The sequence below is a fragment of the Parus major genome, chromosome 20 (genome assembly GCF_001522545.3).
Source record: "Parus major isolate Abel chromosome 20, Parus_major1.1, whole genome shotgun sequence".
NCBI lineage: Eukaryota > Metazoa > Chordata > Aves > Passeriformes > Paridae > Parus > Parus major.
The window spans coordinates 2,347,562-2,374,433 of NC_031788.1; the positions used below are offsets into that span (position 1 = coordinate 2,347,562).

The 26,872-nt window shown below is 52.2% G+C and overlaps 3 protein-coding genes across 6 annotated transcripts in view; 1 reads left to right on the plus strand and 2 right to left on the minus strand.

Annotated features, from left to right (window-relative positions):
• Positions 1–15,550, minus strand: part of ZNF341 (zinc finger protein 341) — a 20,248-nt gene extending 4,698 nt beyond the window's left edge. The window contains exons 1-11 of one of the 2 annotated variants that reach the window (XM_015647268.3): positions 15,259–15,550; positions 11,252–11,362; positions 10,039–10,226; positions 8,821–8,973; positions 7,687–7,920; positions 6,226–6,421; positions 5,514–5,598; positions 4,306–4,496; positions 3,193–3,386; positions 2,028–2,236; positions 700–796 (exon numbers count right to left, since the gene is read on the minus strand). In XM_015647268.3, coding sequence (XP_015502754.1) covers positions 700–796; positions 2,028–2,236; positions 3,193–3,386; positions 4,306–4,496; positions 5,514–5,598; positions 6,226–6,421; positions 7,687–7,920; positions 8,821–8,973; positions 10,039–10,226; positions 11,252–11,362; positions 15,259–15,289 — 1,689 coding nt within the window. In that variant the 5' untranslated portion in view covers positions 15,290–15,550. Of the gene's footprint in view, positions 1–699; positions 797–2,027; positions 2,237–3,192; positions 3,387–4,305; positions 4,497–5,513; positions 5,599–6,225; positions 6,422–7,686; positions 7,921–8,820; positions 8,974–10,038; positions 10,227–10,790; positions 10,847–11,251; positions 11,363–15,258 lie in introns of those variants that run through there. The other variant, XM_033519097.1, reaches the window with a different exon arrangement.
• LOC107213168 (perilipin-3-like) overlaps positions 1–26,872 on the minus strand; it is a 663,366-nt gene that overhangs the window by 87,358 nt on the left and 549,136 nt on the right. The window lies entirely within an intron of this gene.
• PXMP4 (peroxisomal membrane protein 4) overlaps positions 15,667–26,872 on the plus strand; it is a 15,855-nt gene continuing 4,649 nt past the window's right edge. Inside the window, exons 1-4 of one of the 3 annotated variants that reach the window (XM_015647289.1) lie at positions 15,744–15,879; positions 16,193–16,255; positions 16,774–16,972; positions 17,870–22,829. In XM_015647289.1, coding sequence (XP_015502775.1) covers positions 15,749–15,879; positions 16,193–16,255; positions 16,774–16,972; positions 17,870–18,133 — 657 coding nt within the window. In that variant the 5' untranslated portion in view covers positions 15,744–15,748 and the 3' untranslated portion in view covers positions 18,134–22,829. Of the gene's footprint in view, positions 15,880–16,192; positions 16,256–16,773; positions 16,973–17,869; positions 22,830–26,872 lie in introns of those variants that run through there. The other 2 variants (XM_033519102.1, XM_033519101.1) reach the window with 2 other exon arrangements.

Below are 26,872 nucleotides of genomic sequence, written 5' to 3' on the forward strand. Positions count from 1 at the left end.
CTGCAACACACAACAACAGGCTCACAGGGAATGAACACCTGCAACACACAACAACAGGCTCAGAGCCAACACCACACACGGGACATCATGGAGCTGGCATGGGGGGTGTAGCTGGGATAGAAAACATAAGAATCATGGAATGGTTTGGGTTGGAAGGAACCTTAAAGATCATTTAGTCCCAACACCCTGCTGTGAACAGGGACACCTTCTACTATCCCAGGTTGCTCCAACCTGGCCTTGGACATTTCCAGGGATGGGGCAGCCACAGCTTCTCTGGGCAGCCTGAGCAAGAAGCTCAGTCACTGTTTTCCCAGGAAGGAAGCACTATGAAAACCTTCAGGACTGTATAAAGAAAGTATATATAGAGTTTTAAATACAAGCTAACAAAAATTCCCAACAGAAAAAGTGCCAAAACTTTCTTAGCAAACACATTAGCTGAAACCTTGCTGTCAATTGTGTGATGCCACAGTGCTGAGGAGCAGCATCCCAGAAGGATGCACAGTCTCCCACCAATGCCAGCAGTAGGATGAGCTGGATAGGGATCCCCAGGAGTTCCTACCCTTCCCACAAGTTAACTTCACTTTCTGCTTCCTCATAATCTGTTATCCAAGGCTCCTACTCGTGGAGCTGAGGGTTCCTTTCCCCCTCAGAGCCCTTGCCAGGTGTCCAGGCCTGGCTCAGGCCATGGTCAGCACTCACCTTCTGGCAGTGAGGGCAGGGGAAGTTGTGCGTTGCTGTCTGCAGATGGTGCTCCAGGGCTTCTGGGGTGGAGTATTTATTGACACACTTCACACACCTGAATGTGGAGAGAAGGGACACAGCCTGTGAGCGAGGCTACTGCAGCAAACCTCACACCACAGGCAGACCTGCCCAGCCCAGCCACCTTCAAGGGTGATCTTTGACAGGACCAATACAAAAAATAACAACTCAGGTGCTCTAAAACCTCAGCAACCCACATGCCAGCTCACACTCACACTCAGCATCTTTCAGAGAGGGAGATGCTGGAAAACTGTGTGGAGGAGTCTTTAAATACTAGTGCACTTGCCACAGACTGCCATGGGAGCACCCAGACCTGAGCACATACTCCACATTGCTTCCTCGTGGAGACAAGCCTTAGCTAAGGACTTCACTTCAAACATCTCCCTCCATCTTCACTGCTTGAAGACATCAGCCCCCAGAGAAGGAGCTGAGTGAGGACACAGCATGGCAGGGGTCACACATCCCAGTAGTGTTTCTGGCAGAGCTGACTGACAGCAGGCCCTGGGGACAGGCATTATCAGCAGTGAGGACAGAGGCACTCACACCCTGTTCCTGCTGGGAAACCCCTTCTCCCTAGGTCAGACTAAAACTTCCTCATACTCCAGCAGGGCTCTGATCTCAGGGATCCCCACTACCCAGCTGTAGAACAAAGCTCTGTAGTGCAAGGATAACTAGACACCATGGTCTAGGCAAGAATCAGCAGATATTTATTCTATGAAGCTCCTAAATGACTCCAGTATCTCCTGGGTTTCCTACTCTTCCTGAATATCTCTGTGGGCATTCCAAGAGCTATGTGGAGTTCTTTGTGGAACTCCTCACACTTTCTCTCCACCCTAGCAGAAAAGCTTTCCAAGGAAGAGATCCTTTTGCAGCAATTTTTTTCCAGGCATGGCTTCTACAAACTACAATCCCTTTGCTGCAGGTGAAGAGTCACAGAGAACAGTCTGGGAAGGGTCACTCTGTGACCCAACCCAGGGCACGTTCAGCTGTGCCCATCTCACTCTTGTCCAGTGATAAGAGGGATTGCAGTGATGGGATCTTCCCACATAACCAATCCCAGCTTTTCACTGTCATTCAAAGAGACTCCCTGCATTCAAAGTGTTTGGCCCTTGCAGTCTGGTGGAGGGACCCCTCCCCATGTTCCACCTGGGTGTCCAAAAGCACCATGGCCACTGGACACAGGGCCCCATGTCCCCTCTAAGGCCCCACCAACCATGCTCTGCACCCACTCACTCCTACAAGCCTTGTGAGCAGCGATTGTACTGTACTTGTACACGGCCATGTCCTTCTTGGGGCTGTGCTGGGGCAGCAGGCTGTGCGAGTACTGGTGCACACCCAGCTCGTACAGCGAGGGGAAGTCCTTGCTGCAGAGGTGGCAGCGGTAACTCAGCTCCTCCTGGTGGCTCTTGATGTGCTCAAGGAAGGACTCCAGCTTCTGGAAGGTCTGGGCACACGTCTTCACCACACATTTGTACACCTGGAAGAAGAGAAAGCAATTGGAGAGGCTCACCATGGAAACAAGCAGGGAAAAGCCTCTGCCAACAGGCAGAACTGACTGTCAGGGCACACCCCTGAGAAAGCAAGGTGGGACAAAGGGGTGTTGGTGTAAGGGCCTGAAACCACTTGAGTGGGTGAATGTCCCAGGACCCAAGAGCTGCCACTTACACCGAAAATATCAGACTTCACAGAATTATAAAGGTTGGAAAAGACCTCCAAAGGTCAGTGAGTCCACAGAACACCACCTTGACAGAACACTGACAGAACACCACCTTGTCAACGAAACCACAGCACCAAGTGCCAAGTGCAGTCAGTTACTGAACACTTCCAGGGAGGATGACTGCACCACTTCCCTGGACAGCCCAGTCCAATGCCTGACAACCCTCCCAGTAAAGAAATTCCTCCTGATATTCAACCTGAACCTCCCCTGGCACAGCTTGAGGCCATTTCCTCTTATCCTGTCCCTTGTGGGAACAGAGCCTGACTCACCCCTGGCTGCACCCTCCTGTCAGTGAGTTGTGGAGAATAAGAAAGTCCCCTCTGAACCTCATTTTCTCCAGGCTGAGCCCCTCCAGCTCCCTCTGCCACTCCTCCTCTGCCTTACTCTCTAGAACCCTTCCCCAGCTCCACTGCCCTTCTGTGGACAGGCTCCAGTACCTCCATGTCTTTCTGGAAGTGAAGGGCCCAGAACTGGACACACTTCACTTCTTTGCTTCCTATTTAACCACCCAAACCTCCTTGTCTGAATTGTCACTCAGTTTTCGAAGAAGTTTTCAAACCCGCCCAGACCACACAGCTGCAGCCTTGAGAGCTGAGCTGCTTGTGAAGAACTGGTAGCTCTAGAGACCAAAAGGCTCAGGACAGACCCCAATAATGTGTGCATTATATGAAGCCAATCCAAATATTGCCACCCTCACAGACACCCTCTGTCCATACCTGCTCATTCTTGTGCTGTGTCATGTGTGATTTGAGCTGGAAGTAGGTGTTGAACTTGCTGGGGCAGAACTGGCACTGGTAAGAGCTGTCAATCAGGACAACCTGCTTGGCCTCCAGCTTGCCTGCCTCGCTCTCCTCCAAGGGGCTCAGGTCCTGAGGTGGGGGCACCACGTTCCTGGAGGGCTGGGACAATCCTGGAGAGAGGGGAAAGTCACAACTTGCCATGAGACAGCTCTGAAAGCTGCTCTGCAAGCACCATGCTGCCAGGACACACCAGGCCAAGCTCTTCCTCCTTTTCAAAGACAGACTCTTTAGATCAGATGAATCTCTCTAACAGGGTTGTTTAAAATTTGTTGTCAGATTATTAAGAGATCTGATTACTCCATCTTGCCCTCCCTAGCCCATTCTCTTTCTCCAGGGATATAACTGTGCTCTGTGGAGCAGCCAGAGAACAGGCCTCCAGCAATGCACCAGAGCCAGATTTACTCCCACCACTGGCAGAAGACAGGAGGTAAGATCCAGCCAGTGGTTCAGAGTCCATGATGCCAACAAAGAGCAGCTCCAGTTGTCACTTGTCCTAGACATGACACTGTTACTGCACTCCCTCCCCTACCAGGTCTGGGGCCACCAGCAGAAAGGGGATCCAGACACCAGCAAGGGGCTCTTCTCTGCCTCAGGTGTTTACGGTGGCCACTGTGGCCAGGTCCAGCCTAGGCATGACCTGCACAGAGCAAAGCCAGAGCACTGGGCTATCCTAAATCTGAATTAATGTCTGTCCCCTAGGTCAGAGCTGTCAGGTGTGGCTGGGGCATTGCCAAAGCTGTAGTGCCAGGGAGTGAGAAGGGGAAGACACCTTGTCCTGTTTATGCACATACTGGGACCGAGTTTGCAGCCACTGTCTCCACCAGCACCTGAACCCACCATGGAGGTGTGGAATGATGCAGCTTCCAACTGGTGCTAAGCAAATTCCACTCTTAGTGTGAGATGCTAAATACCACCAAGGAATGCAAACAGCACATGCAGCTCCCCTCCCTCCCTCTGTGGAGGTGCTGAGACCTGCAGCCTCCTCACACCACTGCTCTGCTCCACACACACCATCCCCAGGCACCACACCTGTGTTCTCCTCATCCTCAGGCTGGTTGGGGTTCAGGGCCATGACCTGCACAGTGATGGAGTTGCGGGAGATGGTGCAGCCCAGCCCTGGAGGCCACACTTTATGGGTCTGCATGTGCTTCTTCACGTTGGACTTCTGGGCAAAAGCTCGGCCACACACGATGCACTGGAAGGGCTTCTCACCTGTGTGACTAAAGGGGAAGCACCAGGTCAGCAGCTGGTGGAGAGAGGAGACAGCCCCCAGGCAGGGCCTGTGAGGGAGTGGCTGCCAAAGGACACTGCTGGGCACCCGGTTTGGCAGATCACACCTGGATCCACCAAACAAGGGCTTTGAGACCTGATTCACCAGAGGAGGTGGATTGTGAGAGGCCTGGGGAAACAAGGCTGGTGCACAGAAAAAACACCTGTGGTCTGGGAATGACAAGGAAGAACCAGGAGAAGAAAACAGCTCTGCAGCAACATCAGGGTATTCACAGTCAGGGTCCCTGAACAGACCTTGGGGACCCCATCAATTCCTCAAGAGTACAAGCCTTTTCTTCCCTGTCACCCTTCTCTCTCCTGCACACATTTCTTCTGCTTGCAGCCCCCTGCTCTGCCTGAATGTGTTCTCCTTTGTCCATAGCAAAAAGGTCTTTCTACTCTGCCCTTCTGCTTCAAGAGAAAGTAAAGAGTTCAGGCTGGGAAGAGGTGCAAAAACCACCACTTGTTCCTTCCCATCTGTTCTGAGTCCAGCTGACTCCACTGGGGGAAAAAAACTGCTGATTTCAGCTTCCACCTGCCAGGGAAGAGCTCTCTGATTAGAGCTCCCAGTAAAGACACTGAGCTTGGCTTACACTTTGCTAACAGCAGCAAACAGGAAGGCTGCAGCTTGCTAGGGGAGGGAAAGGAAAGGGAAGGGCAAAGGCAAGCAGTGGGAATGCTGCTACTCCAGTAATCAGGTGACACAAGGTTTGGCTGTCAAGGTCTCATCAGCAAGGAAAATGAGCTTCCAGTCCCAGCACATAATCAGCATGAAGATTACATCCATGATACAGCCTTCACTCCAGTCCCTGGGGAAAAGGTATCCTGGGGTGAGAGGAATGAAGAATCCCTCCCACTGCAGCACAGATTCTGGGACATAACAAACTGGACTGCACAGACTCCCTCAGCAGAGCTGTGCCCTGCTCCAGCACAGCCACTCTGCTGTGTGCAGGGTAGGGCACTGTTACCTCCTGATGTGCTGCTGCAGGTCGAAGTTCTTGGTAAAGGCCTTGTCACAGTATGTGCATTTCAGCTTGGGGGACTTGGGTTTGCCTGAAAGGAAGAGCACACAGAATGAGATCACAAGGCACAGCCCTGTCCCCACTGCCCTTGTGGGGCCCTCACCCCAAGACATGACCATTCACATGACCAAGAATAAAGAGCTTATGGAAAGATAACATCTGCCTGGCCAGACTGGGGAGTGGTTATGGGCACAAACATTCATTTAACACAGCCTGAGCCAACTCTGCAAATCCTGAGCAGTGTAGTCTGGTGGGGCAGGGCATCCCCCTCAGGGAACAACCACTGCCTTCCAGGGACTTTTCCAGCTACAAAGCACCAACCTAAAAGGTTGGGCATTGGGAAAAGACACAACATGCTTGAGAGGAAGGGCCTCAGCTCTGTCTCTGCTGTGAACCCACCAGGTCACCCACCAGTTTCATGCAAGGCCACTGTGTTCCCACTCCAGAGCTGCACAGCCAGTGCCACCCCCCAGGGAGCCCATGGCTGGGACAAGCCCAGTGAGCCACAGGGCAGGTGCTGGAAGGGACTCACCTTCCTGCAGCCCACTCAGGACAAGCCCAGTGACCCACAGGGCAGGTGCTGGAAGGGACTCACCTTCCTGCAGCCCACTCAGGACAAGCCCAGTGACCCACAGGGCAGGTGCTGGAAGGGACTCACCTTCCTGCAGCCCACTCTCATTCTTGCAGCGGCGAGTTTTGGCAGCAGCAGAGGAATCAAAGCCAACCACAGAGCCTCCTCCTGCACTGCTCAGGGGGGTGGGAGCACTGGTGCTTTTGGCCTTGAACCCCTGCTTTCCAGGGCTGTACACGGGGGGAGAGGGGTACACAGGGCTTTCCACACACTGGCTTGGTACCTGTGAGAGGGCAATTCATCAGTGGAACAGGTTTGCTACAGAGAATTATACCATGCCCTAACTTCCATCTCCACCCACACCAGGCTGCAGTTGGGTTGACTTTGCTTCTGCCAAACTGGATCAAATTTCTGGTTACCAGTCCAACAATGTCTCTCTAACCAAAACTAACACCCTGCACAGTGTGAAGCTCTGCTGCTGAACATCAAAAAGCATCCAGAAGTTATTACAGCAGGAACAGAGCCACAGAGAAACTCTCTGAGGGAGCTGTCTTGTCCCTCATCTATGTCTCATGCCTGGAAGAGTTTCTTATCCCTCTGGACCAGGTTACCAGAAGGATTCCTGACCCTGTGGGTTCACACCAGTCCTGAAGCAGGGATCTCCAGGTCCTGCTGCCAGTCCTGGCAGGACTGCAGAAGGGAAGGAAGGCACAATGAAACTCCAGGTGCCAAAGCACGGCTGTTTATGTCAGCATCAAGATGAGGAAAGAATACTGAAGAGACACAGTGATCAGTCTGGGGTGATAGTTTAAGGGCATTTCTGCTGCCCAACCTGATAAATTAACACAGACCATTACTTATCCAAAGATCCCCAACCATTCCTGTCCACTGGCAGTTCCAGATCAGATGCCAATTACACAGGCAAGGAAGTCAAACCTCAGTCACATCCAGCAGCTCTCGTTGTGAAAAGTAGTGCAAATGTATAGACTGCAAACACCTGATCCACCGGTAAATCCACCTTGCCTGTGCCATTCTTTAGCAAAAGCTATCTTGACAAGCTCATTGAGATTTAGACTTTTTCTCTCCACATAAGCCTGAGGTGTGCAGTGTGATACTTTGTGCTTCTATAGAAGGTGAACCCCTCACCTCTAGTCCCTCTCACTCCCAACATACTCAGGTAGTTGTCATACTACCCAACATACTGAGGTAGTCCCTCAGTCAGAAACAAATGTTCAGGTCTCCTAAACCTGTGCCAGGCCTCTGTCTCTCTTAGGTGTTTCTCCTGTTCCCAGAATCCTCATCATCTAACTGAACCCCTTCTGTTTGCTACCTTCTCCCAGAGAAAATAATTGTTGTCAAATAACCTAGCCCACCTTCCCACACTATAATTCCACATTCCTCAAGGCCAGATTGGATGGGGTGTTGAGCAATCTGATCCAGTGGGAGGTGTCCATCCCAAAGGCAGAGGATGAGCTTTAAGGTCCCTTCCAACCCGACCCATTCTGTGATTCTCTGAGGACCGATCCTTATGAACAGCCCTGGCCTTACCTCCATGGGTGGGTAGGGCTGCATGCCCAGGGTCTGGATCTCCACGGTGCTGGATGCTGCCATGGGAGCAGGGGCACTGTACACCTCCACCACTCCGCTGCCGCCGCCAGGCTGCCCGGGAGCTCCCAGGCTGGGCGGGGGAGGCGGAGGCTGCGGCGGGGGCGGCGGCGGGGGCGGCGGTGGTGGCGGGGGCTGGGACAGGTAGCCAGCCCCAGCGTGCATACTCATGCTGCTCTGCAAACAGAGAGACACGACACGTGTGAAATGCAGCAGCCAGGAGCTGGAGGGGCTGCTCCCTCACACACATTCCCCATCCCAATTCGCCTGCAGGAACAGCAGTGATGTCTTGGCACAACATGGCACATCCAACTGGCAGGCTGGACCAGGCTGTGCTGGAGGCCTGGCATGACCTGTGGGTATACACTGCCTCCTCCAAAACCCAAGCACTCAAACCCCACTGCTTTTATTGCTTTGTCTTTAAAGTTTTCTATCCTTCTGGCTACAAGGAATATTTTCAGAACATAGAGAGCGTGTACAGCCCAGCCAGCTTGGGGAGAGCCCAGACAATGCTCCCAGGAGGAGAGGAATCCATGGAGTATGCTGACAAGGGCCCTGGAATCCAATCATTATATGGGGGCTCAGAACACAGCTGGAGAGAGCACATTACAAAGATCTGAGCATCCAGCAACAAGCAAGTTTGTGAGCAACACCAAGCTGTGTCGTGCAGTCAAAACACTGGAGAGAAAGAATGGGGCATCCAAAGAGATCTGGATAGGCTTGAGAGGTGTGTCTGTGTGAACCTCAGGGAATGCAAATACAAAGTGCTGCACCTGGGTCAGGGTGACCCCAAGCACAGAGACAGGCTGGGCAGTGAATGGATTGAGGGCAGCCCTGAGGGGAAGGACTCGGGAGTGTTGGTGCAAGATAAAGCCAACATGACCCAGCTGTGGCCACTTGCCGCCCTGAAAGCCAAATGTGTCCTGGAAGGCATCTTCAGCAGTGTGGGCAGTATCCCTGGAAGTGTTCAAGGCCAGGCTGGACAGGGCTTGGAGCATCCTGGTCTAGTGGAAGGTGTCACTCCATGGCCAAGGGGTTGGGATTGGGTGACTCCCTGGATCCACACGTGCCCCTTACCTGCACTGGGGGCTGCACTGCTGGCATGGGCTGGTCCAAGGAGGTGAAAGCAGACATGGCTGACATCAGCACCTCGTCACTGACCAAGATGTTCCCCTGCACCAGGGTCTGAATCAAAGGTGATGGGGGAACCGTGATGTACGTAGAGATTTGCTGAAACAAAAGAAAGATACAATGTTAACCAGCAACAGGACAAATCCATACCCAAAAAACAATGACACTGCCTTTTACTGAGCCTCAGGGTCTCTGCTTTCACAGCCTCCGGTCAGCAGTGAGCCACAGTAATTATCTGCAGCTTTCTGCTGAGTCCGTGGGAGTTCTTAGCTCCACAAACATTCTTCAGAAAGGAGGAAAAAAATATCACAGTGGCTCAGAAAGTGGCCATTGGCTGCAATTCAAATCAGGGGCTATTAAACCAGATTTGCAGGACAAACTGGCCACAAACAAGTTCAGGCCTCTCCTGGGTGCTTGCCCCAGCAAGGGAAGGTGGAAAACTCAGGGAAGCTGCTCAGGCTCAGATGGTGAATGTCAGGCTCATCTCTTCACACTCAACTCATGTTATAACAAGGGAGGGAGGCTGTTGAATTTTTTGGCAGTAAATAACCTGTGTTTGCAGTCCTGGGGAGAAGCACCATCCACTGAGACTAAATTAACTTGCAAAAAGCAGTTGGTTTGAAAGTACTTTGGAAGCCACAACTGCAGGCACATTGCATGTCATGCACTAGGGACTCACACTGGAGCATTCTCTAGGGAACAAGAGCTGCTCCAGAGGGGATATTCCCAACATCCATCACACCACATTACATGGGCTAATTTGCAGGAAGGAGAGGAGGGATGCAGGGACGAAGCTGCTTCACTTCTGCCCATGAGCCAGACCAAGGCCCAGGGGACAGCAAGAGCCACAGTCCCCTGAGCACTGTGAGAGTGCACCCAGGCTTGTGGCTAGGCCCTGACACTGGGGCTCTTCAGTGGAGCCAGGGTCTGGCTGCAGCACAGACAGAACACAAAACCTTCTGTCCCATCCTGAAAAAAGGCTGTCAGACACTCCTGCTGGAGGACACCTCACTGCAGAGGGCTCCACTTTAACCACGAGGTGAAAAGCCAACAAAGGGACAACAGCTCAACCTTCTAGAAAATAGCTCAGTCATGAGTCACCACTGGATGTAAAACCATCAGCCCCAAATCCCAGCAGCAGAGGCTGTGCCTGCAGCACGGTACCTGCCGGCCAGCACTGGGAGCCTGCTGCACCGAGGTGATGGACGGGGTGTACACGCTGTTGGTGGCCAGAGATACCGAGGAGAGGGACGGGGCGCTGCCCTGGCACTGCTCTCTCTTGTGGGTCATGAAGGCAGGCAGGGAGTTGAACTGCTTCTTACACTTCCCACACAGGAACACATCTTCATCATCTGCAATGAAGAGCAGAGCTTCAGGCCTTCTGAATTCCCCAGTGCTCCACCCAGCAACCACAATGTAGGGCAACAGGCACCTTTGGATCTCAGCACCTCGAGGACATCATCACCAGGAGCGAGCAGCCACAAGGGCCAAGCTGTCCCTCCTCCCCAAGGCCAAGCTCTCCCTAAAGCAAAGTGATGGGACTGAGCCCAGCTTAGCCCTGCTCCCATACACAAACCCCACTGTCTCCCTGGGACACACTGATCTCATTGTCTGTCTTCTCATCCCAAATACAGGAACAACCAACCTTGCTCCTGTAGCACCCTCTGCTTTTAATGAAAGCAGCTCCTTCCAAAGCATCAGCATTATGTTGGCTGAGGCATATTTTATTACTTAGGCTGCACAAAGCACAAGAAGTACCTTGGATAAGGGCACAGAGTCACTGTCAGCTGGTGTCCTAAAGCCACCCCTCCACACCACTGCTGGTTTTTGGCACCTATGCCTGATGTTAGAAGCAGTAAGAAGACAACCCAGTTACATGCCCCAGCTGAAATCTGCAGTGTTAGCAAACCACACACCTTTTGCACTCCATCCAGGCAAACTCACAAGGCTGTTCCCCTGTCTGAGTCGCAGCCTGAAAGTGACCATTTTTGGGGATTGTAACTCCTCGGGGCATAACTCCCCATCCACCCAGCAAGTTCCAGTCCAGTGCTGTGAGGGTCCACATGCACATAAATGACCAGCTCCCATATTCATTCACACTGAGATGCTCCAGGACTGGAGCACTTGAATGTCTCCAGAGGAGTGAACAGTAAATAAAAAACATGAACAATAACAAGCACTAGAGGTAGGGACAGTGGCTGTTCCCTCCCTTTGTGGGCAGTTGTCCCTTCCTCCTGCTCTGTCTGGTCCTGCTGAGAGCTCACAACACTCATAGCAGCACCCTACACACCCAGCTGTTCTGCCAGCTGTGCATGCTGTAGGGGAGATGTGCAGCCCTCCTGCCCCTGCCCTGTCTCCCAGGGCCACCAGGACTCACCCATGGGCTGGATGGCGGCTGAGGAGTTGACATTGGGAGCAGACGGATCCGTGACACCTCCTTGCCCATCCAGTAAGGACTGCACAGCCAGCACTGTCTGATTATCCATCCCTGAAAGGAGACACAAGCATGGATGGTAAACTGAACACAGCCAGACAGGGTGTGTTTGGGCACTGAGAGCTCACTCCTGAGCCATTCTCCAGCTGCTGCTCTCTCCTCCCTGAACCACTCTCACCTTCTCACCCTCTACTCACAACCACACAATTCCCACCTGTCTTCAGAACTCCTTTGGTGCAAAAAGAGAAGGGAAGAAGGGCAAGGAAAGCCAAAAGAGGGTTTGGTTTCAGGTACTAACTGCAGAGAGGAAGGATGATTATAACACTGGATATGAAAAGAGCTGAGAATGTCACAAGGAGTGTGGGGATGTCCCAGGGCAGAAGCTTGGGTGGAAGTGCCCAGGGATGCAGCACAGACACCAAGCTCGGACAAAAGCCTTGTGTGCAGCAGCTCTCCCAGCAGCAGTGTCACTAATGTCGCCCTGTTCTCAAGGCCAGCATTCCCAGCTCTGATCAGACACAGGGCACACACAACCAGTCAAATTTGTTGTTATAATCAGCTTATTTGCTTTGGCAGAAACATTTTTCACTACAGCTAAAATGTTTTCAAATATTCCAAATGCAGAAGATTGGGTTTGCTTATTTAGGGAGGCAACCTGGACAATAGCATGGGACTGTGGATTAAGCATGACACTCTAAGAACTGAATGATGCAAAGGACAATCTGATTTTGAAATAAAAAGAGCAAAAAGGGGTAATTTTTATGCATCACTATTTCCTATTGTTCTTTTATGACACAGAACTCACAAAGGAAGTAAATGGCACAGCAAGGTTGTATGCTTTATCTTTTGGATTAGGGGAGGAAAGAAAGCTGGGGGGTTCTTAGGTGGTTTTTCACTTCCAGATCTTTGCAAACAAAACGGCAAAGCTCTGAACTCAGAATTACGTGCCACAGGAAAGGAAAATCAATTGGTCTGATCACTCCTAAGTAGTGAGGTGAGGACTGTGCTGGGATGAGGAGAGGTTGCTCAGCAGACAGCAGCAGGAAAGACAGTGAAGCACCATAGCAGGTCACAGCATAAGGGATCAGCACAGCAGGAGCATCTACCACTCCAGGCTCCTCTCATAAAATGTCTCCTGAACAACTGGAATGTTACCTTCTTGATGAGGAGTATAATCTACAGCCATTTAATCTACAGCCTTTTAAAGATACCCTAAATAATCCTTTCTTCTGCATTTCCAGTGTGAAGTATGTCAGACTAAGAATCTGTGAACCCCTTGTTCATCCTTGCACTGAGAAGATGCTGCAAACCCTGCTTGTGTCCCCGGGAGAGAGCAGAGCACCATCCTCCAAGGGCACAAGCAGCTGCTGGGAGGCAGCAGATCCCACTACATCACACATTCCCATCAAATTCCCACCATGCCTATGGGAAGCCTTTCACACAGATGACAGAGGCACAGCAAAGCTGCAGGTCGAGTTCTACAAGCCTTGGCTTGCAGGGAGAGCTGGAGCCAGCCCTGCAGCTCAGCCCTGCCGGCAGAATACCACTGGAACAGTGCTGGGAGAGTCTCCTCGCTCCAGGCAAAGCCCTGCTCTAAAATACAGCTCCTCCTGCATGAAGAACATCTGGAGCTGCAAAGGGAGCACTGCAGGCTTCTGATGGCACAGACAAAGCAAACAGTGGCATGGAGCAGCGCTCCTCCAGCAAAATTAAGCTAGAAGGAAAAGAAGGATGAAAAATTCAGGTGAAGTATAGTATGGGGATAATTACAATTACACAAACAGTGCCACTCTTCATGTGCCTGGCACTAGACAACTGGATTTCCTCCTGGCAATCATAATCAGATCTTCCAAGGAAAAAAGCCAAACAATTGCCTTGATCCCACTAGGAGGAAGAAGCTTGACGAGAGGCCAGGACCTGAACACAATGGTGCAGCAACATCATCAGTGTTGCACTGAGCTTCTTCATGGAGCAAAATGGCCCACAAGAACAGAAATATTTATTTGGCAATTCAGAGCACCTGCACATCACTGTGTAACTGCACACCACACTTCCCAGAGGGAAACCCCTGAGGACATGGCTAGCAACCCATGAAGACAAGCTGGCAGTTACTTGGTTACATGGATGCCCATCACAGCCATCCACAGACTCCAGGAGAAAGCTCTGGATCGATCCTGCCCTGCCTCCAGCCAGCACCAGTCTGCAGGATGCTCTTCAGTCATGGAACTTTAAAAACCCAGCTCCCTCTCTCCTGGCAGCAGCAGGAGCTGAGGTGCTCAGAGCCTGACAAAACCAAGATGATTTGGGGAAGCCAAGATAAAAGCACAGGACTACTGATCTGTGCTTTTTGTCTTCCCTTTCAAATTTCTCTCAGCTGGAGATAAGACTGTCCATGTTGCCCAGGTGCTAATTTGCCCTCGTGATAAAGTCTTTTTTTCTGACAGGAGGACCAGGTGCTTTAGTGACAGGTGAAGATGCACCTGTGTCCTGCAGCACACTAAGACCAGGCTGCTCTAAGAATGCCAAGTCACCATCGACTTGTAATCCAATCAACAAGACAAAACAAACAAGCTCAGGCACTAAAAGCTGCCAATTGCTGTGGGCTTAAAAAAAAACCCTCTCTTTTTCAATTTGCTAAAAAGCTTTGCTGTCCTGAATGCTGCAGGGAAACTAACACAATGAGGAGCTGATTGCAGAGAGGAAATAGAGACCTGATTCTACACAGGGTGCTGGCAAATGCACCAACTGACCTAACAAAATAGAGGGAAAATATTTATTCTCTGCTCCCCTCTCTGCTGCTGTGGTCACAGGTGATATTCAAAAGCACAGGTGACAATTCCAATGCCACGCCTTCCAGGCAGTGGTGTCTCCCCGTGTAAAGGAAAATACATCTGTAATCCAATTTAGGAAATCAGGAAATGACTCTGAAATAGTTTCTCTCCAAAGAGGCTGACCCCTGGCCCAGTGTCAGATTGCCACAGCGTGGCACGTCCTCCTCGGATGGCACCTGGCTGTAACAGTGTCTCCACACTAAAGTGAGATGTATTTGAGCACAACCTGTGCACCCACACAACAGGCACTGCCCGGGCTGTGTCAAAGAGCACAGCACCCCTCAAAATACACGTGCAGGGGCCAGCACCCACCCACTGCCCCTGGGGCTGGCACGGAGCATGGCACAGCGGTGGGATCGGCAGTGTGCGCCCTGGGGCACAAAGAGGATGGGGAACCCCAGCATGCAGGGACATGGGAGGCACAGGAGTGTTTAAAGCGCCCTGGGCATTGCTGGTGCTGTTTCCTGGGCACAGAGCCGGGGGTGATGGGAATGCCCCCATGTGCAAGGCACAGGAGCAGGGAGGGGATGAGATGGCCAGGAGCACCAGGGACAGGACGGGGATGGAGTGTCCAGGAGCACCAGGGACAAGACGGGGATGGAGTGTCCAGGAGCACCAGGGACAGGGAAGGGATGAGGTGCCCTAGAGCAGCACGCACAGGGCAGGGAGGGCACGGAGCAGGGTAGGAATGCGGTGCACCGAGCACAGGGCCCGTGGTTAATGAGGGCTACCCGGTGCTCAGGGCACCGCGCAGGGCGGTGCGGGGATGCCGCGGCGCACAGGCAGGAGGTGGCACAGGGCCGGGGGACCGGAGGTGACAGCGGTGCCGCAGGGAGCCGCGGACGGCGTGGCGAGCCCCGGGCTGCGGGGGCTGCCGGCGGGGACTGCAGCTGCATCCGCGGTGCGGACAGCGGAGGAGCAGCACGGGAGACAGCCCGGGGCTACCGGGAGCGCCACACGCCGCGCCGGGCCGGGCCTCACGGGGCGGCCCCGCGGCGGCCCCTCGACCCGCGCGGCGGCGGCGCTGGACAGGGGGAGCTCGGAGGAGCGGGGGTCGCGCACCCCGGCTGTCGCCGCGGCCCGGGAGGTCCCGGCGCGGCCCCGGTCTGGCCCCGTTACCTTCCAGCGCCTCGAAGATCGCCTGCGCCATCTTGGAGCGGCGGCGGCAGCGGCGCCGCCAGGGGGCGCCCGCCGCCCGCAACGGGCCCACAGCGCGGGAGAGGCGGGGGAGGCCCCGGGGGCAGGGGGGTCGTGTTCAACTCGGGCCGCGGCGGAGCGGCACTGCGACAGCCCGCGCACACCGGGCAGGGACCGCCCCGCGGCCGCCCCTGCCCTGTTCGGGCTTCCGGCGCGGCCGTGGCGGCCACGATTCCCGGCCCATGACCGGGCTGTGCCGGACCGGGCTCTCAGCGGCGCCCGCCGCCCTCACGGAGCGGGTGGGCGGGACGCCTCGCTCGACTCCCCTATTGGCTGCAGGACAGGCTCTTCCCACCAATGAGAGAGCGAGGTGGTGCCGCTTATTGGCCGAGAGCAGTGATTGACATGGATGAGAGCCTATGGGAGCGGCGTGCGGGGCACCTCCCCCGGAAGCGGCGTGCGGCGGGGTGCCATGGCCGGCGGGGCCATGGCGGGCGCTGGGGATTCGGTTCGCGCTCTGCTCCGCGCCGCCAACGCGCTCCTGCAGCAGCGCCGCTACCACGCCGCGCTCGCCGTCATCAAGGGATTCCGCAACGGCGCCGTGTGAGTGCCGGGCCCGCTCGGTGGGGAGGCCGGGGATGCTGTGGCGGGGGTGCGGGGAAGGCGACTCCACCTCCCTCAGCTGCGGTTGGGGTGGTCTGAGCTGGGGCTCGGGGCCCCTTCGGGCCTGGCTCGCTGAGGTGCCTGTGCTCTTCACCCTCCGGCTCGCTCCTCCCGGTTTGTTGTGCTGCTGCTGTTGGGCAGGGTTAAAAGTAGTAGATATTTGGCTAAATAACCTTTTTCGGCTGTTAAAATAGTAATGTAATAATTTCATGGTGTAATACAAACTCTATGAAATGTCTACCCACCTTTACAGTTATGGAGCCAAAATCCGTGCCCCGCATGCCCTGGTGATGACTTTCCTGTTCAAGAGTGGAAGGTATGAACCCTAATTCTGCATTTCTGTGGTGCTGCTTAGAATGTTTTCATCACAGCTGTCCGTTTTTCATGTTTCCAGAGAGTTTAAAAAGTTGAGCCGTGTCCTGATAGTGAAGCAGACATAAATGTATATAATTGAGGGAGTTAATCACTCATGGAATGGTTGATGCAAACCAGAGGACAGAGGGGGAATCAGCAGATGCCAACAGGAATGTTCTGTCCTGTGTTGAAATATGGGAGCTCAGGCTATAGCAGTGCCTTTTCCTTAGTGCCAGAGGTTTGCATTTAGAAGAAAAAAAAAAAAAAAAAAAAAGAGTTTTAAAAGGGCTGTTTGAGTAATGAGAAAATGAAACACAGTCCACAGTCTGTGCTCTGGTGGGTGAGCCTGAGCTGAGAGGATTTCTCCTCCTTCCTAAGACATTCCTGGGATGCCCAAGCCATCAGGGTAGGTCAGGGGTGCAGTGACCAGGCTGAGTGAGTGCTTTTTTGCTCTCCTGATTGTCTGTTTCTTTCCCTCAGCCTAAGGGAGAAGCTGAAATCCATTGCCCAGGCTACGTACGCTCATTCCCGGAACCTGGCTTATTTTGTGTTCACCTACAAGGGGCTCCTGGCAGCACAGTCTGGGCTGCAGGGGAAAAAAATCCCCTTTCATTCTTTCCTTGCAGCCTGCATTGGGGGCTGGCTGGTGTTTGGTGACAACAATCCCATCAACAGCCAGGTAAAGGCATTTGCTGTAGGTTTCTTTGGGCAGGGAAAACAACAGGTGTGCCAGGTTGGTGGCGCCTGTTTCTTGTGGTTCTGACCACAAAGCATTGCTCTTTTATCATATTCTCTGCACAAATTGCTGTTTTCACTGCTCTGCACCCAAGTGCCAGCTGTGGTTGTGTGTCTCCATGAGCAGTGTGGGCAGTTGGAGTGCTGGAAGGCCAGGTTTGCCTCCAGAGATGTGCTGAGTCCTTAGGAAAGCAGTCAGGTGATCCAAAGCTGTGGGGTTATCCCACCTATCTCCTGAGCTGTGGTCACTCCCTGTGTGTTCCTGGTCTGGCCATCACAGGGTTAAACTCTTTACCTGAAGTCTTGTGAGTGTAGGCCTTGATTATTTAGAGCTGTGCTGGACTAAACTGGCTAAACTGACAATTAAACTGGTTAAACTGAGGAAAGCTGCTCAGGGGGTGTTTGATTTAAAGCTGGTTCTTAACACACAGTCATAAACCAAGGAGTAAAACACAGAGCTGCAGATTAATCCAAAGTGCTCGACTTAAGCTGGGCCTTCAGGCTGGTGTTAGGCTGTGCCCAGGCTCCTGAGCTCACACCTCTGGGTCTGTTCCACCAGCACCACCTGAGGTGGCATGAGCTGGGCAAAGACAGAAGTTGTGCAATTGCTCAGGAGTGTTGTATGATGTGCAGCCTGGTGGTTGCTAAATCAGAGCAGCAGGACTTTGAGGGGACACAAATACCCGTGGCTTTGCAGACTGCCTAAACAAGAAATTACAGCTTGTTTGCTTTGAAGTGGGGGAATTGTTGCCACCCCTCCTGGCTGGATTGTCACTTCTGAATCCCTGGAGCTGGCTGTGCTCAGTACTCACCCCTGCTCTCTGGGTTTCTCCTCCTGCAGATCATCATGTACCTGCTGTCCCGGATCCTGTTCGGTTTGTCTCGCCTGGCTGTGGAAAAGGGCTACATCCCACAGCCCAAGCAGGATCCCTTCCCTCTCGTGGCTGCCCTGGTGTGGGGGACAGTCCTGTGGCTCTTTGAATACCACAGGGAGACTCTGCAGCCCTCCCTGCAGTCCTCCATGACCTACCTGTATGAGGACAGTGAGGTGTGGCATGACCTGTCTGACTTCCTCATTTACAACAAAAGGACAGACAGCAAGTAGGTGCTTCACTCTAAAACAGCTCAGAATGGGATGGGAGCACCCAGCAGCTGAGGGAAAAGGTTATTCTGTTGCTCTTGACCTGTGATTTTTTTTAAGTTGACGTCTATCAAGTAGAGTTGGCTCTTGTGTCCTGGCCAGAATGTTCTGATCAGGCTTTTGGCTCCTTTTAGAGCAGGCACACGCCTCACAGAAACCTGGTGGAGTCTTTTTTAAGAGGCCTTATTTTCCCTACAAGTGTGGTGTTGGGGTTTGTTCTTTAAAAACTAAATATATTTATAAAATGACAGCCTGACACTAAGTGGAGAGTATGAAAACATGTTCTAGGGTTCATCTGAATGTTTACAAGTGGGTTTTTTTGTGCTGCTAAGCTCACCGTGGTGTGATTGAGGGTGAAGGGAGTGGGGGACCTGCTGAGCTCTGAAAGCAGGGCCATCATTTCTTCATTGCTGTGGATGGCTGGAAATCCTGTTTAAACTATTACAAGGACAGCTCCTTAGGAGAGTTCCTCTGCAGTTTTCCCTCAGGGTGACAATAAGTGGGTGAGAATAGAACTGTTAGGATTCTCTTGTACAAGCCTGGTAAATCAGGCTTGGAAAGACTATTTTTGCTTGGTTTCTTTCCTGCACTTGGGTTGAATCTGTGCCTCTGCACTAATGAATACCCTGTAATTATTTTAAACTTGTTTGTAAAGCTTTTAAAAGCTGCTTGAACTAAATACCAAAAAACAGTTACACAACTTGGGCTCCTCTATAACCAGGCTGGGGACTTTGTGTGTCCAGGGGAGCAACATTTACCAAGCACTTTTATTTTGGTGGAGCATGACAAGGGTTTCTCTGAGGTCCAGAATCTGCCCTCTGCAGTAGTGGCACTTGTTGGCTGTAGCCAGATTTGAACCTGATTTTGCACCTGTAGTTTGTGCAGGCTTGTTACTGAGCCAGGCTGAGGCCATGAATTCATTTATTAATTATCTTCCTCTCAAAAACACTCTGCTGAGCCCCAGGATAGGGCAGCACACCCTGGGCTGTGGCACAAGATTGACTAGATAGCTGAGAAAGCACAAAAAGAATTTAATTAATCAATTAATAAATTCAAACTCCTAATAGTGCAAGGCACTCACCTTCCATATAACACTACACAGTTCACTCAGTGATGTGCACTGAAATAATCCCTGCCACTCTGGTTTGATGTGGTGATGTTTCCAAGAGAATCATGGCTCAGTTGGGACTATTTGGTTCACTTTCCCTGTATCCCCCTGCTTTTTCTGACCTGCCCATGTCATTTCATAATCCTGCTGATGTTCTCTTCATCATCTTTTGAACTCTTTACCCTCCAGGCTCTGGCAGTTTCTCCTATTCAATGGTACAGCAGAAATGGTACATTTAACTTCAGGGAGCTTCTGAGTAGAAAAAAATTCTCAAGTTCTTCTTAAGTAATTTTTCTTTGTCCTCCTAAACTCCTTTATTACTGTTGCTCATATTCAGAGTGCTGCTTTGCTCTTTATTTTTCCACTTTTATTCATCCATGCAAATCCATGATGTACGTGGTGGCCAAAAACCAAGATACTTCTTTGTCATAATAATTCTCAATGATCCCTTTAACTTCTAACTTCATTGCTAACTTGTCATTAACTGCTGTTACAGTCTGGACTGAATAATTGAATTGGGACATCCATCAGACCCCATGAAAGCTGTAAAATTAGGAATTTGGTTTCTTTCTTTTGGTTCAATATTTTTCTCTGTATAGAGAAGCATAAAGATTCAATACAGAAAACCTGAAGCTATAGGTGAGATCTGATTCCTTTATAAACATCTTTATTTCCATCACTGCTGGGTATTTGAAGCATCACAATATTTCTGTTGGAACCTCAGTATTGTTCCAAATAAGAGCATTGGTATTCTGCTAAAATTGCTGAATTCCTGCAAGCTTTGATGGGATTTCAGAAAGCTGACAGCTGTGGCTTGGGAATTGCTCCCCTAAAACTATTAAACTCACAAATCCTTGACCATGTGTAATTATTGCAGCAAAAGAAGCTGTGGGCTGGTTCTGTGAGCTGGGTGTCTCTGAGAAGGTTTTGATCTGTTAAATTTGTAGCTGGTATTTCTTTCTCTGAGAAAAGCTTGTGCTTCCCTTAGAGGTGGAATAATCTTCCTGTGCTGGGAATTGTAGCACTGTGGCTGCTGCTGAAGCACCTCAGTGTCCATGAGAAGGACAAGGGGCCTTTCATGACCATTCCACACTGCTCTCTGTCCTCTCTAGAAAATAAATCCCAGCCAAAAACAAAACAGGAATCAACCTGGCACCAATGACCATGACTTCTCCTTGGTTCAAAATGCCCTTTTTCTCTTGGGAATCTCTCCCTTTCTAAGGAAACAGTGCTTGAGCTTCCAACCATCTGTAGTGGAGCTGCAGGAGGCAGCTGCCATCCCTGGAAGCCCAGCTCCTCCAGGGAGCACAGCCTTTGGGGCTTTGCTGACCGTTGGTTTTCCCGCTGTGCTGGGGCAGCACGTTAAGCTGCAAGTCACTGCTTTCCCCAGGGAAGTAATTGGGACAGCTCCTTAATGACATCAGCCCCCATGGCTGTCCCTGGGACCAGATAGCTGGGGATGAGCCCCTTCTGCCACCAAAGGTGTTGGAACAATGCAGGCGTGTAGTAGGGAAGTGAACTAGAAGTAATTTGTCTGAGTCAGACTTTTGGGATATGTAAGTGACACTCCCTGCCCTCCCCCAGGGCATTGTGTGGGGAATGGAGTGGCCTGTTTGGGTTCCCTTTTTATTAGCATTAAAAGCAAAAGAAATAAAGAGGCAGTTGGGAAGCCACCTGCGTATGGCCAAGTGTTTAAGGATCACAAAGAAGGGCCATTTTCTCCCCCCAGCCCCGACTGGTTTTGAATTTTAAGATGAGCATGGGGTTGTTTGCCTACAGCAACTTTATTTTCCCATGTTATTTCTTCCTTGACACCTGACTGATGCTGAGTGTCTCTAAGGAGGAGCAGAGTGTCTCAGTCTAAGCTCAGTTTGTCAAAAACGAGGAGGACTGGGTAAAATTGAAGTGTTTTAAAATGATGCTTCTCCCTCAGATTTTAAGCTTCTCTTAGAGGCAGTTTTAAAGGTTAATGAATCAAACTGATCAAAAGTTTTCAGCCATCCTGAGCTTTTCAAGCAGACTGACTATCCTGGGCTATTAATCATTTATTTTATGAAGGAACAAAGCAGGCTCAGGGTTATTTACTGCTGCTGCCTGCTGCCCTGGCATACCCACTGTGCTTCCCTTCCCTTTGGAGGACAGCTTGTGTGCTGGGGCTGGCTCTGGGGATGGCTGGAGAACCCTTTCCGGGACAATTGCATTATTTAACAAAGTTGAAAATGAGACAGCTGCCTGACATTTGGGTTAGGGGAGGTCTTCTGGGCTGTTTTTGATGCTGCCAATGAAGGAGAGGATATTTCTGAAAGCAAAATCTGTGTTTGGCCATTCAGTGCTGCAGAGAAGGGCTCGAGGAGGCTGGAGCTGCTGAAGGTGTGACCCTGTGTCTGTAATGGGATTTGTCCTGGTCACCATCCCTGTGGCTGTGCAATAAGCAGAGAACTGGCACTGTTCAGGGCATTTATCATAGAATTGCGGGATGGTTTAGGCTGGATGGGATCTTAAAAAACATCCCACCCCTGCCAAGGGCAGGAAAACCTTCTACTATCCCAGGAGGCTCCAAGCCCCAGTGTCCAGCCTGGCCTTGGACACTTGCAGGGATGGAGCAGCCACAGCTGCTCTGGGCACCCTGTGCCAGGGTGGAGAGGCTGCAGAGAAGCTTTGATATTGGTGCTATGAGACTTTCCTGCCCTGCTAGAGCAGGTCAAGCTCTACTTTACACCGAGCTGGATGTGGGTGGAAGGGCAGAGACGATCCCTGGCTGCTGAAAGAGACCCAAAGCAGAGTCTCTCTGTGCAGAGTGAGCTCTGCTGCCAGCTGGGAGCTGCTGTGGCTGACTGGTGCTACTGGAGCCACCAGAACCCTGTGCAGATCCCTCACCCAGGAGAAACTGCTGGGACTCAACTCATTTTCCTTGCATCAGCACAAAGGTGACCTTTGGATAATACCCTGAGCTGTGCACTGCTCCCTATTTGTCAACTCGTGTTTGTCTCCCTGGCTCATGCCAGCCTGAAGCAGAATTTGTTTTCTGATGTTGCTTTTGAAACCCAGCAGATAAGGGAGGAGGGAAAATAAGGTGTCATGTCTGTCTGTCACTGTTAATATTTCTGGGGTGTTAATCTTGAGTTTTCAACCTGTGTGTTCCTACCAGATTGGTGGAGGAGGTAACTTTTTTCTTTACTTAGAAGAACTTTCATGTATTTGGTGATGAGGAGGGAGAAAAACAAACTAAAATCTCTATAATGCAGGTATCATTACCTCTGCTTTTATATATATATTTTGTATTCATAATTGCTGTGTAATCCGGGCCCAGATTTTCTGACAGCATAGAATAAAGAACATAAACTCAGGTAATTTGTGACACTGATCAGAATGCTTGTAGAAATATCTTGGGGTTTGGGTTTAAAACAATAAAAAGAGGAGGCAATGGGTTGTTGACATGGCTCTGTCCATAATGAATTGCCTTCTTGTGGTTGTTATTTCTGTATAATCACTCTTTGACTATTACAATACTGTGCTTTTTCTAAAAATAAAAATCCTAATTTTTTTGTCTTTTTTTACTGTCATCATTTTTAGGCTAAAATCTATGAAGCAATGCTTGATTATTGCATGTCTGTAGTTCTGGATGTAGAGAAGCCATGCACAAGATGCAGTTTTGGCATGGTTTGGGCTCTGGTGTTACCAGCTTGGAAACAACAGCCAGTGCTGTTTGACCCCACCATCAGATTTAATTCCTGCAGGGGTAAAGATGTCAGCTGCAGAAACAGATTGGGATGGCTGACACCCTGTATTTTTTTTTTGTTTTGTTTTATTTTTTTTAACATAACAAATAGAGAAAATAAGAATGCCTATGGATGGTTTTGCTGCCTCTTCCAAGCTAAAAGTTCAGAGGGAATGTGTTGTAGAGGTGATTGCTCTGGTGGTGGGGATGAAGCGATTGCTGAGACCAAACCTCCAGCTTTGTAGCTGTTGCAATGCTGGAGTGTCCAGCCTGGGCCTATGAGAAGCCAAATTAACAGCTCCAAACTGATGCCAGTCCTACCTTCAAGTGTTTTTTTTCTCCTCACAGAGTGTCATTCTGAGCCCTTGTTCTGTTCTTGGTGCCCTGTAGGTTTTGTTCTGACAAAAGCAAAAGTATTCCAACACTTTTGCTATGTTTTGGGTTCTCAGTGCCAGTGACCATGCTCTGAGTGCTGGGAAGTGAACCTGGAATGGCTGGAGACGCTAAGGAGAGGTAGAAGGTAGAGCCTGGCATATTCCCAGATCACCCCTGGGTAACCCCCAGGCTCCCCAGAAACACTTCAGCCTCTCCATTCTTCCATGGGGTTTGAGTGAAGGAAATGAAAGAGCCTTGTGGAGTGGAGTGGCTTTTAGTGTTTGTGGTGCTTTGGCTCAGAGGATGAGACCAGGCTGGCCTGGCTGGGTGTGAGGAGCAGAGCAGGAGGGGGAGCGGGCTCTGTGCCCTCTTCCACTGAGAGACACTGCATGATGTGAGCTTTAGAGACAGATGCCACCACAGGAGAGGAGGAGATTGCACTGCTGAGTCTCTTGTGCCAGCATCCAAAAGAGGAGCTGACCTGGTGTCCTGTGAGAAGAAGGGCTGTGTCATCCTCTGTAAAAGATGCAAGGGAACAGGCACTGCCTGGCTTTTGGGAGTGGGATCTGAGAGGAGCCACCTAAAGCAGGGCTGCTCCCTTCTGCCTCAGGCCAGCTTTAGACACTCAGTTTGTGCTTCCAGAAAATCGCTTTGGTTTGCACAGAACAACAGTGATGGCTCAGGTGGCAGAGGTAGGGGACTGTAGGGTCAGGGCAGCAGAACTGGGGGGTCTCTGGGCTGTCCCCACCACAGGAAGACTGTGCCACACTGCCAACTCACCATCCTGGGAGCAAATCAGTGAACTGGGAGCAGGAGCATTGGCAGGAGACCCAGGGATGTCCTGCTCCCCGTCATGCCCTGTGCACATTCCATGTGACAGCTCAGCACAGTCCGTGTGGGAACTGCTGCGGTGACAGGGACAGTAAATGTGCTCTGGGACACCCAGGAGCTGCCCTTAACAGCCCAGGGGTGCAGGTTCACATCCTGCCGGCTCTCCTCCCACCCTGCTCCCGCTGCCAGGTGATTTTCCAGCGCAGGTCCCAGCTCTGGCTCCACCTGCAGACTTTTTCCTGCCCTCAGTCTATCCCACGGTGCAATCCACCCAAACTCAGCGGCTGTTGTGGCACAAAGTGTCTGAGCAGCCTTCCTGACGCTCTGCAGGACCGAGCGGGGCCCTGCAGCCAGGACTTTATCTGGGAGCAGCACCTGCCACACAACTAATCTTGGGAGCACGTCTGCGCTCCTTAGCAGGGCTGGGGGGAGGCTGCAGCTGTGCAGGAGACAGGATTCATCTGCTTCCCCTCATCCACATGCAAGGAAAGCCCCTGCCCGCCCTTCTCCCACCGCCGTTTGCCTTTCATTTGTCTCCCCGGCCTCCCCTTCTCGCGCCGCCGGCGCTGAAAGCCTTGGAGAAGTGGCAGCGCAGCCTCCGGGAGAGGGGCAGAGCTGCTCCCCCCGAATGAGCTCCTGCATGAATTAGGGGAGGGTGAAGCCAGCCTTTGTGAGCCGAGCGGGAGCAGCTGGTGCAGCAGCTGTGTCCCAAACCCTGCCTCATCCCAGGAAGCGCCGGGCTGAGGCTCCCCAGGGATGGGGAGAGCCCCGCCAGCCATGCGCTCCCGCCCGGCTGCCGGGGCTGCCTTTTCCCCCCTCCCCAGATGGAAGAAGCATTAACTGTGTGCAAACATCTGGTCTAACTGTTGCTTATGCTTCGCAGTAATGATGAAATTGCAGTGGAAGGGCTCTGGAGAGTGGGACCTGGAATATTAGAAGGGCTGAGTGTTAATTAACTGTATTAATTTCCTTTAAGCAAGGCAGCGTTTCTGTTTGCTCTCTGCTGATGAAGAAATGAGGCACAGCGAGTTGATTTGATTGGTCACGGACATGCACCATGTTAGTGCCGTATTTAAGGATGGAGGGATCCAGGGAAATCGCAGCCCTGCCCCGCGTTGGCTGTCCCCAGGGGAATTGAAGCCACTGCCAAAGTATCCAGCATAAAATCCTTTAAAGCCAGAAACCTGTTAGGCCGGCACAGGGACATTGCATGTCGGGATCTGCTCCGCAGCAGAGGAGTTAACTCATCCCTGCGAATGCCTCCTGCATCCCACGCACTGCTGGGAAAAAGAGCCCATCTCTGCATCCCGGGCAGGTCAGGCTTGGCAGCGGGGCCGGGGCAGGAGCCAGCGCTGGCTCACAGCCCTGCCTGGCAGCAGCAGCGGGCTGGGGGCCACTCTGCTCCACCCCAGACCCCCAGGGACACGTGGGGAAACTCATGGGGGACACACAGGGGTGGAACCCTGGGCTTGGCTCAGCAGGGGTTTGGATCAGACCTTACTTTCCTCATGAGCTTCCCCACATCTGGACCTTGTAAAAGGCCTAATCTTTAAATGCTTTTTTTTTTTTAAGCAGGATGTGCTTTTTTCCTTTTTAATTTTGCTTCCTTATGCACCAGAAGGTTATCAGTGTCCTGCAGGCAGGAGATACTGGCTCTGGGAGCCGCCTGTCCCGTGTCTCGTGGGTGGATTCGCATCGTTCTCAGTATATGGGGCCACTCCCGGCTCCGTCTGCTGTCCCTGTGTCCCTGCCCCTCCCCGGCCACAGATCCCGCGGTCGCAGATAGCGCCTGCCACGGTCAAGTGCAGGTTGTGCTCCCGGCAGAGCTTTTCCTCTGCCCTGTAAAGGGTTATCAGCCAGTCCTGAAGGAGCTGCCGAGATCCGCAGCTGTTTGGTGTTTGGAAACACAGAATGCCGTGAATCATCCGCCGAACGGATGGAGCAGATTGCAGCATCCCAGTCCTTCCGTGCTCGCTGGACCCCTGGAGCAGCATCTGAGCCTGAAGCCTCCAGACTTGCCCGACAGCCTCATCCATGGTCTCGGGATGCTTTAAACAAGGCAGATGGACAAGCCTGAACTGATCCCTTCATCTTTTAGACATAAATTCTGCAGACACCTTGCCCCACAGTACAGGAGAGCCCCTGCCCCACCACGCTGAGCACCCACTGATATCCCCCAAAGGCAAGGCATTGCTGCGGGGGATGCCACGGGCCTGGGCCACGCTGGGCTTGCTGTCACCCCCGGGGAAGGGAAACACATTGGGGGCAGCCTGGGCCATCCCGCAGAGCCCAAAGCCGCCCTCTTCCCCACCAGTGCCACCCGTGAGAGGGTGGAGCCAGCAGGGCAGGGGAGCGATATGAACTTTGCTCGTGGGTGCGTGCCGCTGTGCTCCCGGGCCATCCGGAGCCGGGAGCAGCCGCGCCCGCAGCAGGAAGCCCATCACCCCGGCGGGGCTGAGTCCGGCCCGGGACCGGCTCTGCCAGAGGCTTGAAATCCCCAAGGGTGGGCAAACCGGGAACCGGGGCCGGTTCGGAGCGAGGAATCCGCGGCGGCACATAGGAGGGGGACACCGCCATGGGGGGCACAAAAAGGGACACGGGAGGGGACACCCCGGAGGGGGGACGCAGAGCGCGCCGCACCCACGCGGCGCCCCCGCCGCGTCCCCGAGCC